Source organism: Cinclus cinclus, chromosome 1 (assembly GCF_963662255.1).
Source record: "Cinclus cinclus chromosome 1, bCinCin1.1, whole genome shotgun sequence".
Classification (NCBI taxonomy): Eukaryota; Metazoa; Chordata; class Aves; order Passeriformes; family Cinclidae; genus Cinclus; species Cinclus cinclus.
In genome coordinates this window covers 86,383,365-86,397,647 of record NC_085046.1, presented here as the reverse complement: position 1 = coordinate 86,397,647, position 14,283 = coordinate 86,383,365, and the positions used below count along the sequence as shown (strand labels likewise).

Genomic DNA, 14,283 nt, shown 5'->3' with positions numbered 1-14,283 from the left:
TGTTCATTTGGTTGTGGACTTAACCAGTCTTATTCTCATTTTTGTTCCTACTAAATAGCACCATTTCCTTTCATTTTAGTTATTAGCAAAAAGTGTGTAGGTGGGGTTTCTTCTGAAGTACTTCAGCTTTCTGAATCTGCCATTTTTCAAGGTCCAAGTTAAAACTGAAAGTATTTTCAGAGACTTGGGAAGTGTATGGGTTCTTTTACATGGTAGTTCTCTTTTATAATGGACTATTTTAGACACCTGTTAGTTCCTGTGATTCATGTGAGCCTTTTCCTTCCTTTGTGGTCAGCTTGCCCCATCCTTTAGAGTAATGTCTGGGTGATGTGGTATTGCTCTGGGGGCTGAAGTACTTTCATATGCTGCCTTGCTTGGGCTTGTGAGCATCTTTAGCAGTTGAGCAGGAAAAAGCATGCAGTTCTCTTCCGTGCAGTATGCATTTGTTCTAGACCTCAGCTAATGTTTTTTCCTCACCTTGAACTGAAGCAACTGATTAATGTTTTAGAACTTCTTTTAGCAGTTTGTAACTATGCAATAATTGTTCTATTGCTTCCAGATCTGGCAGTGTGGTGGCACTTTGGAAATTGTAACTTGTTCACATGTTGGGCACGTGTTCAGAAAAGCAACACCATACACTTTCCCAGGAGGTACAGGGCAGATAATCAACAAAAATAACAGGCGGCTCGCAGAAGTCTGGATGGATGAATTCAAAAACTTTTTCTATATTATTTCCCCAGGTGAGCAGGTATTTGCTTATGAGAAATACTTATTAAGAATTAAAATGTTGCTACTACTGGGAAATGACGTGAGTATTTATATAAAAATGTTATTGCTTTGAAGTTTGGTAAGACAGAACTCTTTTAAAGGTGTACAAAAAGTAAGGTCTAAATGAAAAATAAATTTTTTAGCCAGAGTTGTGCCCTGAAGGGGTTTTAGTTTGCTTGCTTTTTAACATGAGCATGATTTATGAATGAGCTTCTAGTGCAATAGAATTGAAGCTCAGTGGAACATCAAAGAGCTCAGCTGTAATACTGGAAATTAGCCATCCAAAGTCATATTGTAATGTGCTGAATTTTGGGCTCTGGCTTTCATGTTGAAAGTTCCACATTGAATGCATCAGAAATTATTTAAGTGAAACCCAGAAGTAGGAGTGGCAAAAGTTAATATCTTCTGTCTTGGTAGAATTTGTTCTTTGCTACCTAGAGTATATGGGCAAGTTGCCAATATAATTGACTCTGATGATATTTATTATGTTTCTTTATGTGAGTGTTAGCAAAACAAGAGGATGTAAAATATGAAATTTTCACATGAACTCATATTTTCTGAAAAAAAAACCTAGGAGAATGAGAGGAAGCCTGGGAAATATTGAATTATTACTTTCAATTTTATTTTTACTGTTATATAAAAAGACAAAGAAACTACAGGTAGCAACAGCCAACCTTTCTAAATACTTGTACTATTAGACTTTATGTACTAAGTGGTGGTTTTATATTCCACATCTGCTTTTCCAAAGAAATTTCTTTGAAACTAGTATTTCATTATGACCTGCTTATTAAACCTACATTACTCTTGACATTTAAAAGCTGTAATACAATGTAATATGAGTCTGAACAGTGTCAGATTTAGAATATGTGTTTTATAGATGCTTGTGAGAGCAACTGACAGTGCAGATTTATGGTGGTTTTGTCTTAAAAGAATGCTTTACTCAAATGAGACTGTGTAAGACTTTAAAAAAAGTCTTGCTACTATTCAAAGCTTTTTAGGTGAAATCAGGAGCTGACAGCTTCTTGTTATTGTAATTTTGTATTGTTGTGTAATTAATACAGCATTATGAATTCAAACATGAACATTCATAAATATTCAGAAAAGTTGTATATAAATAGGTGCAGTCTTTTTTGGTTAAGATTGCTCTTATGCATCCATGTCAAGCTGGATTTTAAAATATAAGAAGTTGCAGGAAGACTTAATTGCAAAAAAGAACCAAATTCTTTTAAAAATGTAAATTACTGATAAGCCATGATAAGGCTCTGTTACATTATATATCACCTCTATATTCCTTCCAGTTTGTGCAGTAAGTGTAAGCTACAAAAGGAATTACACTCCTTGAATTTGGTAGGATTGGGTTTTTTAATAGGACTTTCATAGCACTGAAGTATTGTAGAATGTGCATGCATTCTCCAAAGAAGGTAAAAATTCTGAAATTGTGAAAGTAAGTTAAGAAATTATCTGTAACTGCTCTGTATATTTTCTTTCCTTTCAAAAGAAGCATGTCTGCATGATTTGTATGCTAATGGCCTGAGTGATTGCTGGATAGGGATGTGCTCTAACCAAGCTTCTCATGGAGCATCTGCACCTGCCTCCTGTCACACTCTTGTTTGTGTCCCTGTGACTGTATTGACCATGCACTGAAGTTCGATGCCAGAGTTTTCAAGTGGCTAGAGAGTAGGATAATATTGTATCTGAGTAAGTTGGGTTATTCTGAAATTGATTTGTTGCCTGGGGCTGTGAGGAGAATGCCCAGTACTGTGGGTCATTCTTTAGCTCTGATGAAAACCAATGAACACACAAATCTACTCAGAGCCACTCATATGTCCCAAATCCACATAAGTTGTGATAGTATATGTTAACGAACAAGTACTGTTATTTTGGGAAGTTCGCATACACCTTATTCTTGTAATTCTGATGTCTCCAGTCTTAGCTGAGACTGTGATTTTACCCACTGACAACAAATAGCATCTGTACAGGGTTTCAGTAAGTCTCTTGTGAGCACTGGTTGTGAGCATTGGTTGTGCAACTCAGTGAGTCTCTGCTAGCTTGGCTCACTTAGCTTTTCCAGGTATCCTTCTAATATAAAAATTTAAATGTATAGTTCTTACAGAATGCTGGTGTAGTAATCCTCAGGCAGAACAGTGTGCAGCCTGTGAAACTGTTAGTGCAAATGTGTACTTTCAGTATTACTGTGGCAGTGTCACAAGTCCTTGCAAGGAGCGAGGTGAGGATTCTGAGGCTGATGCTGGTTTGCAAGCCTTGGGTGAATGAGGAAAACAAGCAATTCTCTGTGCACCCAGGATTTTTCTCACTAGTTGATATGGATGCAAAAAATTGGATTTTGAAGGAGATAATATACTGACAAGTACCACTGAGCCTAGCTAACAAGACACTTGTTTCTTCTTTTATGTTTTCTTTTCTGTTCCCCTAAGATAGTGAATCACTGAGGGATTCATCCAGGAGAACAAATGTAAGATTCTCAGGTAGCTTTCCCACTTCATGTAATCTGTGTTGTCTGGGTAAAGAAGTCTTGCTGCTTGCATGATGGGAACTCAAGAGACTTTTTACTATTGATGTAATGTAGTTAAATGGAAAGCTGCCCTTTTTAAAAGTAAGCCTGTAATCCTTTCCTTCTTTTATAAGTGTAGCCCAGTAGAAACTGCTACTTGTCTGCTTTAAGCTTGTGTGCATTTTAGAAGGCATCCCTCTGCTTAGGAGTGGTTAGGTACAGATGGAGGTTGGGCAGAACTAAGAACCAAGCCTGCCTCTTTGCAGGCAGCAGCTCTTCTCCCCAGCAGCACAGGCACTGGCTGCAGGCATTTCTCATTAGCTGCTAACTTTCCTCACAGTCATGTGTTACACCAGGGCCCCATTTCCCAGACCATTTTCTCTTTGGCTTTCAGAAAACAAATTCAGCATGTGAATAATCTGTTTCCTGGCTCCAGATGTTCTTTCTGTGGACTCTGCCACTTCTTTATTTCTAGTACTGGTCATTCATCACTTTCTCCAGGCTAAAAGATTAGGACTCTGTTGTCCAAGATGAGGAGGCTTCAGGAGATGGTGATGGCCGTCTCACAGTTTGCTGTGAGGGGAGTGCCTTGCTTTTCATGGCAGGTGTGTTAGTATGGCAGGTGATAGGGCTTCACTTCCCCTCACTTGCTGATTCTTCATCTGCATCAGCTGCTGCTGTGACTTGCTGCATTTGCAAGGGTTGTTTGTCCTGTGGTCTGACTCCCTGGGGTTAAGTTAGAATCTGTGTCAGCACAGGAGGTGCACCAGGAATCTGAAGGTGAGCAAGGGAATGCTGCCCCTTTGGCAGCAGTAGCTGCAAAGCATTAAGCTGGTCAGCTTTGCTCCAAAGGGTATATTCTGAGTTATGTTTTGGAATGTACCCAGCAGGTGTATTGTCCTGGGACTAAATGGGCAGGCAGAAAGCCTGAAAAGACAGCCCTGTGGAATTAACCTAAGCAGGAGTCATCTAGACAGAGACAGGGGTGTGTAATCCTGAAAGGTGGATCCGCAGGCCTTGCTTCTAATCACTGCATTCCCTGGTCTCTAGCCAGGCACAGTAGGTCAAGGTTCAGTGTGTAGAGACTGGAAATGGCAAACATTATTTATGATTGATAGGAAGGACAGAGGAGGGACCGAGTCCACATCTTGCAGTGTAGCTAAGCCTATGTTCAAAGCACATACTAAATGTTTCCAGGTGCTTTTATGTTCAGCTACTACTCCCTATTAGCATTAATTTGGAATGCAAAGAATGTAGCTATTCGAATTGATTTTAAATTATTATTGCTTTTGGAGTTTCATAATACTACGTAAAAACAAGTTAGATTATTTTTATCAGAAGCCTGGATTTAGATGAAACAGTTTTCATACTCTGCTTTTGAAAATGACTGAGAAATTTATAATCATGATAATAACAACATGCTATTTTTTATTCAAAGGAGTTTAGCATAAATATATTGCCACACATTAAGCTTGGACAAGGAAATCTTCAGCTCTTGAAATTTTGAGGATGGCACAACTGTTGCAACATGGCTGGTGCTGGTGTGGTTATGATTTTTAAGTAGATGTTTTTTGCATTACCAATATTTATATTTTGTGTATGTCTTTGAGCATGTATGTGGAAAAAAAGCATGTGATTGTCCCACAGCTAACAGCAAGCTGAGTGACAAATAGAATCATCAGAGAAGCCCAAACTTTTAAATGTTGGGGACTGAGAGGTTGAGGAAAAGTATAGTTCTGGTCAAACAAAGACAACAGTAGCAAGGTTTCTTAAATACCATTTCTGATTTTTGTGATGTGGATGCCCCATCCCTGAAAATGTTCCAGGTCAGGTTAGATGCATCTCTGAGCAGCCTGGTATGGAGGAAGGTGTCCCTGCCCATGGCAGAGGGGTTTGAATGAGATGATCCTGAAGTCCCTTAGAACCCAAACCATCCTGGTTTGGGAGGTTATATGATTCTTTCCTATTTTGTTATTTTTTTTTTTTTGGTTAATTGTCCAAAAGTTTGAAAAGACAAGTGGACATGACTGTTTTTTTCACGATGCACATACCTTTGGAATATGGGATAATTGTTTCCTCAGAGGAAATCTGATCTAATTTGTGTTTTGCAGTTTTATTTTTCTTTTGTTTTTTTAGCTGACCCTTTGAAAGAATGTCCAAAACCCCCTAGAAGCTTATATGCCACTTTTGTAGATATACATATACATTTTACTGGTCTATGGAAGAAATAATGATTTAACTTTTGCTGCAGTTTTCCTTGTTTTCTTCCATTCTTTTTCCCTCCAAAAGAAATTCCCCATAAGTAACTGAGACTGCACTGGTTAGAAATACTCAAGCTGGTTTAGAGTAAAATCAATAAGGTACCAGAAATCTTGGAAACAGAATAATTCAGCCTTACTGGAGGACACCCCTAAGGCAGCTCCACCTGTTCTGCTCTTGGGTCCATCTGCTAACCTGCTGCCAACTGTAGTCTTTGTTCATGGTTTGGTGCAGACCGGACTTCAGAGAGGATTTTTAAAAAACCTTTCGGAATAAAAATGGTTTAATGGAATACAACATAACAGAGAAAAATCAGCTGGCAAATTTTTTTGTGTGTGTGTGGTGACATTAAAACTACTTTAAGAAACAGCTTGCTTCTATGCTGTTAAGTCTCACTTTACATTTAATTATTTATGGATGTGAATTCAATTCTTATTGCCATTCAGTGATGTGATGAAGCCTTAACAGTGCTGTTTGCAGGAGGTCAGGGTAACATGTGAGTGAGTATGTTTTGAGTGTTGCATCAGCTGCTTTTTCATCACTGAAAAATGAAAAATCCAGTACTTAGCTGTGGTCAGAGCCTTTCTGTTCTTGCATTAGCTTTTGACAGAGTGTTGCTTTTCTTGTAGAGCAAATATTTGCTTTCATGAAGATAGAGCAGCATTCTGTGGCTGTGTTGTTTGGTTGGTTTTTGGTTTTTGGTTTGGGTTTTTGTTCTGTGGGGGTTTTGTTTGTCTGTTTGTTTGTTTTTTAATTTGTCTTGTATTTCTTGGTTCTGGGATTTCTTTTGTGACTTGAAAGCCCAGACAGAAGTTTTCTGAGATTCTGTACAAACAAGATTTCCTTTGCTTTCATTCCCTTACCGGTACAGTTTTCCAATATACTTTTTATGATAAAGTGTTTAATTAAAAAAAAAAAGCAAACAAAAAAAAAAAGGACTAAAACCTGGAAAACATTTTTTTATTCTTTCTGGAATATTTAAATTGTGTTTTACGTTGGCATTTAGAGACAGTTAGCTAAAGTTTGAACCAATTATCTTGTCTCACTTGAGTAGAAAGACACCATCTGCTGGCAAGTCCATTTAATACACAATATGCCAGCTCAGAAATGTCTCAAACTCTTTCCAAGGTCAAGAATTTTAGAGGTAACTCATAGTCCTCCAAGTGGAGGGATTTCTGAAAAATATGTGCACCTGGAGATCTGTAGCATGGTGGCCAGCTGAGCCATACTGGTAGTCTGTTAGGAGAATTTAAATTGCTGGAGCCAGTTTTTGATTTTTTTTTTTTTAACTTGGGTTTTTTGGTAGTGTACTGCATTTGACCTCTGTGATATGGAGTGTGGTGTGGGAAATAGAAAAAAAGACATGATGCTTAAAAAGTAGAAATTATCCTACTATTATTATTGGAATATTAATTATGATAGTTCTGAATTTGGGTGAAGCAAAAATATCTACTGTTCATGCACAACATCCTCAACCCATCTGCAGATGGGACTCGCACAAATTAGTTTTCAAAAGGAATTAAAGCAACCATAAAGGAGTGGAAAGATACAGGAAGAAGGAGCACTTTGATAAATGAGGAGCAAAGGAATAAAAAGGCAAGCAAACTACCACGAAAAAATGATAACAGTCATAATGGTGAACATACTTCCTGCAAATGCTGCGGTTATATTGAACAAATGCTGAATTATTTAAGGTTTAGTGCTCTGTATGAAGGCTGCTTTATGCCTGCTTCTTTGTGCAGTTAGATAGATGATGAAGAGTCCAGCAGGTGGTACCTGGCTTACAGAAATAAATTAAATTGGAATTCTGCTTGCTCCACAGAAGAAGACTGCTGTGTTATGCTGCATAGATACACACTCCAGTTACCACTGGGGGATAGAATGGCATCAGTGACTAAAAAGGTTTCAGCCTTTCTCCTCTATTAACTTAGCAAGCAATTACATTCAAGTTGTTCCACAAACTTTTGGTAAGAAATTGTGATGCACAGCCCAGGTGTAGCGATTCTGTCTGTTGTGGAAAAAGAAGTCACAGGTCTTGACAGACATGTTCTCTCTGAGTATAAACAACATAATTCTATATTAAGCAAAAACCCCTTTGTATAGAGGTGGCTTTTTAAAGAGAAAACCTTTCATGGAAGTATACTGATGGGTTTTCTTATGAAGTGGAAGTAATGGTATTTGTTGTCAGCCATTGAATACAACTTTGTTTTATTTTCAGGAGTTACTAAAGTTGATTATGGGGACATATCATCACGACTTGGGCTAAGGCGCAAGCTCCAGTGCAAGCCTTTCTCCTGGTACCTGGAGAATGTTTATCCTGATTCCCAAATTCCACGCCACTACTTTTCTCTGGGAGAGGTAAGATTTTATCTTTCATATTAGTCTTCCCTATGTAATGCACATTGTGCAGCAAGTTGCGTTTTGGACTGAGTTGTGCAAGCAAGTTGTCTCCAGCAAAGTTCAAGTATCTTGTACCTTTGTTTCTGTCATGTGTAGAAGGACAAATCTGACTTATCAGTGGGGCACACAACTGAACTTCGGTATACATTACCATAATTTGAATGTTTTCCTTTTTTCTACTACAGTACAAACTGCCATATAAATGGCTTTAGAAATATTCCTTCAGAAATGTAGCTGTGCATAACTTTCTATATAGGGTTCTCTACACAGAGTTCGAGTGAACTTTTGCTTGAAAGCTATACTAGGTCAAGCAAGGTCTCTGCCTAAAAGCTGTTCTGGACTTTACCCCCAGAACCCTCACCAGTGACCACCAAATTCTAGCGACCCCTAAGCCTTGCTGGGCATTACTCTTTTTTCTTAAACCTTTTAAAGTGTAGAAACAGTACAGATGATGCTGTCCTAAATAAGTAGGCATCCTCTCCTCTACAAGTCAAGTTGAACTAAATATCAAGTTTTCTGTAGAGTGATTTTCTACCGTTTGATTTTAAAAGAAACTCTTATAGCAGAGTGTGCTTCTTCATGACTATCAAGAGACTTCCCTGCTTATTATATAGTGATATAGGGATTAATACTTTTGAAGGTTTTGGGCTGCAGACTCAATTGTGTCCATTCTGTTGTAGCTGAGTCTTTGAGCAAAAAGTGCCCCCAAGGTGGAAGGATCCCCCAAAGAAAGCAAAGAAACAATCATGCTTCTGTAACCTGTAGCTTGAACATTGCTTGAGAGTTTGAGTCTTGGGCAGTGATGCCTCATGGCTAATATGGGTCATTTATTTTACGTAACCTCTGGTGTATGGAGAGAACTGGTGCCACTGTGGTTTGATGTGGACCAAATTCTCTCACAAAAATATCAACCTTTGGTGATGTGCTCTTTCCCTCCTAGATAAGAAATGTGGAGACTAATCAATGTCTGGATAACATGGCAAGAAAAGAAAATGAGAAAGTTGGAATCTTTAACTGCCATGGAATGGGTGGCAATCAGGTGACAATTTTTCAAAAGGAATTTTCTTAGTTTATTGAGTTATTTGAGACACTACTGCTCATTGGGACATTTCTTAGGTGTTTTCAGTAGTTATCTTCAAAATGTACTTAGGAAACCCTCATTAAAGAAAATGTCTGTGAGAGGGAAATGCAAGAGAAGATTTGGTGGTTGTTTCTGCTTGTATGTTTTTCAGGCCTGATTGCACTATATTTTAGATCTAGTTTAAAGTCAAAAACAAAATTATGGGAGGAAAATACTGCTAGGAGCTAGACTTCCTGTAGGTTCTTTGGAAATGCATTCTGCTTAGAACTCCTGATTGGCATTGTTACTTTTAAAAAAAGAAAAATAAACATGTCCGTGCCTGAAATTATTATATATTTTTATATTATAATGTCTTTTTAATGCATCTTTTTCTGGGTGTCAGTTGTGGGATTTAATTTTCATCTGCTTTTTTTGTTCTACTTTCTTAATGATTCTTGATAAATTCACATAAACAGAGATTACCTAAGCAATCTTCAATTCAAAAAAAGTCTTTTTTTACTGAACAGCTTGTGATTGTGTTTATATTTGTTTCACCCACTGCAAAAAAAGAAAAAGAAAAAAATTAAAAATCTTTCTATGCCTTGCTATTATGAAGGGAACAGAAAGCTAAAGAAAAAGAAAATGTGGGAATAAATAAAGTAATGCACAAATGTTCCCCTTTCCCCTCACTCCAGGAATCTTTCAGTTGAAGCGGTTCTTTTTCAGTTCCTCTCATTCTTTTTCTGTGTAGGTTTTCTCATATACTGCCAACAAAGAAATTCGAACAGATGACTTGTGTTTAGATGTATCCAAACTTAATGGCCCAGTAACAATGCTCAAGTGCCACCATCTAAAAGGAAATCAGCTTTGGGAATATGATCCAGTGGTAAGTCTTCTAATGACTTTTGACTGCAAAATGAGGCAACTTTGCCTTTTACATGAGCCTACAGAGCAACATATTCCAGTGTGGGGCCACTGCTGAGCAGACAAAACAGGAAACAAAGTCAGGATTATGATCTCTCTGTTAATAATTCACTGTGTAGTCACACAGTGGGCATCTGTGTTGATTTAATAAACTGCCTGGTGATTTTTTGGGGAGCTTTTGGAAGAACATCTTGCATGTGCTTAGGGACCCTCTGGAGAAATATTGTTTGACAGTGTAGTGTTGTGTTAGAATCAGATCAAAAGTGGGGAAGTATTCCAGGTATCTATTGGACTTATAAAAAATAAGAGTAATGATGTGGTGACAAATGTAGCAGTTGGTGTCTTGTCTTGCACAAAGTTAAAAGGAAATACTTCTCTAGTTAAAAAATAAGCGTTGCAAACTTACAGAGATGATTTTACATTTCTAATCATATTATGTCTAAGGTATAGATGCTTAAAACACCTTTATTTAAATCATGCTCTTTCTTCACAAATGGTTAGGAAAAAAGCAGTTCTCAAGCTTGTTAATTTAAAATTGGTTATTACAAAAGACAGTTGTGAGACAATTTGTGGATGAAGAATCTTGCCAGTATTTGCAATGACTATTTTTTAAAAGAACTTTCAGATATTTAGCTACTAAAAAGTCATTCTACTAATTAAAAAGCAAGGTGAGGGTTATTTCTAAATACACTTGCTATCGACTTCAGTAGCTGAGGTGTTAACAAAGCCTGCAGCCTTTTAGACCATGAGCAAGTATGTGTGAATGATGATTTTGTGATTAGGATGGCAGTTTATGTGGAAGACAGTGGATCCATGCTAGGATTTCTGCACGTAGCTAGCAACTGTTGATAGGACACTAAAGAAAGCTGAGCACTTGCAGGATTAAATTAGTCTTGGGAACCATTCATTCTTGGTTTTAATGTAGTTAGTCTGCCTGACTTAAGCAAATAATATGAATAATATTACCACCTACAGTGACTTGCCAAAGAGCAAGTGCTTTTCATTAGGCTTCTACCTTATCAGTGATAAGAAAAATGCATCTTCAGACACTTAATTGCAATGATCTGTCTTGCAGTGATTGTCATAGACTTCCCCTCTGTTGATCCTCAGCCATAAATTTGGTTATATGTGGTTTTTCTCTTTATTTTGTCAGCAGAAAATCCAGGCATGTTCTTTGGAACATAACTGAAAGCTGCCTAGTAAAGCACCAAAAAAAGTTATAGGACACTTAAAAAGAACTCCTGCCCACATAGCTGAGTGATTTTTTTTTTAAATTCCTGTGTTGTTTTTTTTTTTTCTTTCTGCCTCTGTTCAATTCCCTCCTTCATTCTTCAGCACCTCCATGAGTGCAGGAGTTTGACATGCTCAAGTTTTTGAATTTGATTTTTTTTTTTTTATTACCCTTTGCTGCTTGTGCACACAAGGCCACGACTTCTCAATCATTCGAGTGTGCTGGCTGAGCTGCTGAATGAGAAAAGAAATGTGGGCAGTAAGCCTGTGGTACCACGGGCAAGTTGGTGCACTGAGGAGTATCCGTAGTACAGTGGCAGGAAATGCAACTTCTGAGGATCCCTTCTCCATGAGGGTAGTGCTGAGGTGTAGACAGAGTGGTTTACCAAAGCTTGCACAAGTGAGATTAGTAGGTATTGCAAAAGGTATACACTTACGTGAAGTTGCACATACTTTTCATAAAAGAGCATACTTTTAAAGAAGAGCCCCAAAAGTGCTGGAAAATACATAGTGTAAGGTCAGTATTGTGTCCCCAGCTGAGGAAGAAAAAGTACTTTTGAAAACATTTTCAATGTGTTCATTCTGATCTGATAAAAGCTGCTATCATAACTAATAACTGAAGTTATATATCTTGTAATTTGTAATCTTGTAAATCATATGACCTGTCATTTCTAACTCTTCAAAGATCCCTAGCTGTACAGCCCTATTTAAAGAATGATGGATGTTGCTTGACAAAAAACATAATTTACAAGTTAAGACTATTTTGTTTTTCATAAAGCACTGCTTTTAGTATCTACAATGTCATATAGCATATTTAAGTGTTTATTAGGATTGGGATCTGCAGTCAATAACCACAGGGTCTTGTCTAGTTCCTACTTACCTGTGGAAAAGTTTTGATGCCAACTAGAAATTTTTTGTTACCTTATGCCTGGTGATTTTTATAAAGCTAATTTCTTTTTATTTTTTCTTCAAGAAATTAACCCTGTTGCATGTGAACAGTAACCAGTGCCTGGACAAAGCCACTGAAGAGGACAGCCAGGTACCCAGCATCAGAGACTGCACCGGCAGCCGCTCCCAGCAGTGGCTGCTCCGCAATGTCACCCTTCCAGAAATATTCTGAGAGGTTCTAAAGAAAAGCAAGGATTGACTGGGCTACCTCGGCTGATACTTTGGCTACGCTGTTAAGTAGCAACAGAAGAAACTTCTGCTCGGCAGAATCCACAGTTCCTGCAGCTTCTCAGTATCTGTGAACCAGCCTTCCTGTACAAGGATGTGAAACTACCACATTTAGCAGTGAAACTGTGCCCACTGATGTTTACAAGATCGAAAGAGTTTCTTCCAGCAAATAATTTAGAGAACCTTTGGACAGTGGAAACATAATCAATGAAATAGTCTCTCTGAAGAGCTACATATCGTTTTAGTTTGCTTGCACATCAGTAACCTCTGCTGAAAGTGCTGTTGTAATGAAGAAAGTTTCAAGAATTCTTTTTTTCCTGGTTAGCAGTGGTAACCAGACTACTAAATATAGATCCACAAATAAATAAAAGAGAGAGCTGGAAACCAGATTCAGTATCATGACATGAGAATTCTGTGGTTTAAAAGCAAAAAGTAAACAGGGTTTAGTGAAACTAAATCAAAACTATGAAAAGTACAATTTGTTATAGTGAAGTATCAAATTTATATGTAGATTTTATACCTCAGTGGGGGAAAATAACCAAGTCAAAAGGCAATTGTTTCTCTTTTTCAATTGTGTGATAGTCCATAAATACCTTTTTATTTTCCTGGTGAGTCTAAAATTATTTTGGGCGCAAACAAAATGAGGATAAGAATAAACTGAGGTCTTGAATGTCTGATCCACTTTTCTTTTAATTTTAATTTCTTGGCTGTTGGAATTGTATCTTTTTATTACTGTCTGAAAACTGGAGGTTAACATGCTGTCTAACTTTTTTTGGTTTTTTTTTTTTCCCAGACCTGCCATTTCAATTTATACTTTGGTCAGTCAGCTTATGGACTTTCATGGCCAAACAAAAGATTTAAGTACACTTTGAAATTAAATTAACTTCAGTATGCTTTAGCGCCCAAGACTTGTACTACTGTACTACAATTTTGTTTTCATAGCAATAAATCTTTTTTTCCTTGTTTGATTTCAGTCATCAGAAAGCCAGAAGAAAAGACACATGATTTGGGTTGAAAAAGATTGGCAAAACTGAAGGTTTTCTGGAATCCTTTTTCACTTCATATTCAGATGTGCTTCATTGTCAAGTGCATATTTAGATTAGATTCTGAATTGTAATGTTGATCTGCTGCTTTTTTCTAATAAAACCTAAAGAAAAATAGTGAAATTGGCATGGTTTTTAAAGTTAACATAGCCAAAAGCAATATGACTATGTCATTACATTGGTCTGCATTTTTTAACTGAATTGCTTTGTTTTGTTAAGAAAACTTTGTGTGGGCTGATCTTGAAAATGAGCCACTCGATGCTCAGAGTATATATTGAATTTTCTTTTGGAAAGAAAAATGAGATTTGCTTAATGGAGAGGATATTTTTATGATAAATGTCATTGTTTGGCCAACTGTCCTGTAAAGCAAATTAAACCTAGACTCATGTAAAAGCCGTGTGAAATTATATTTGGCTGTTAAGGCCATTTTAGATTTGCTATCCCAAGTTGCTGTTGTCAGTGTTATTTCCATTATTTCTGCAGCAGTACACAAGAGTTTCCATAAAGAAAGCAGGGGAAAGGTTAACAAATTGTACTATTACATTGCTACTTTAAAAATATATGGGATGAGAAAATGTGGGTTTAATATTACATAAAACACCCAGATATCTAGCTATCTTTTATTGACCCCTTTATTTGGATAGCCCTGCAAATCTTATGAGATTGAAGTGGATTTATGAAAGTAAATTATGATAAATATATTGAAGTGCCAAGATGACTTAAAGAAAAGGGAAAAGTCCATCTTAATGGTTATGTGAGAAATATGAGAAGACTTATTCCTTTCTTATGGTCAATGAAGAGGACAAGGTGGGTGTCTTTTTTTTTTTATTTTAGCAAACTAGCAGTTGTTAGGGCATGTGTGTGTGGTGGTGCCTAAGAATGTGGTATCTTTTACTTCAGAAACAATTTCC

The 14,283-nt window shown here is 37.2% G+C and overlaps 1 protein-coding gene across 2 annotated transcripts in view; it reads left to right on the top strand.

Annotated features, from left to right (window-relative positions):
• Positions 1–13,518, top strand: part of GALNT1 (polypeptide N-acetylgalactosaminyltransferase 1) — a 43,475-nt gene extending 29,957 nt beyond the window's left edge. For both annotated transcript variants that reach the window (XM_062513898.1, XM_062513970.1), the window contains exons 7-11: positions 560–740; positions 7,758–7,897; positions 8,880–8,978; positions 9,751–9,885; positions 12,127–13,518. In XM_062513898.1, coding sequence (XP_062369882.1) covers positions 560–740; positions 7,758–7,897; positions 8,880–8,978; positions 9,751–9,885; positions 12,127–12,273 — 702 coding nt within the window. In that variant the 3' untranslated portion in view covers positions 12,274–13,518. The remainder of the gene's footprint in view (positions 1–559; positions 741–7,757; positions 7,898–8,879; positions 8,979–9,750; positions 9,886–12,126) is intronic.
• The last annotated feature ends 765 nt before the right edge of the window (positions 13,519–14,283 follow it).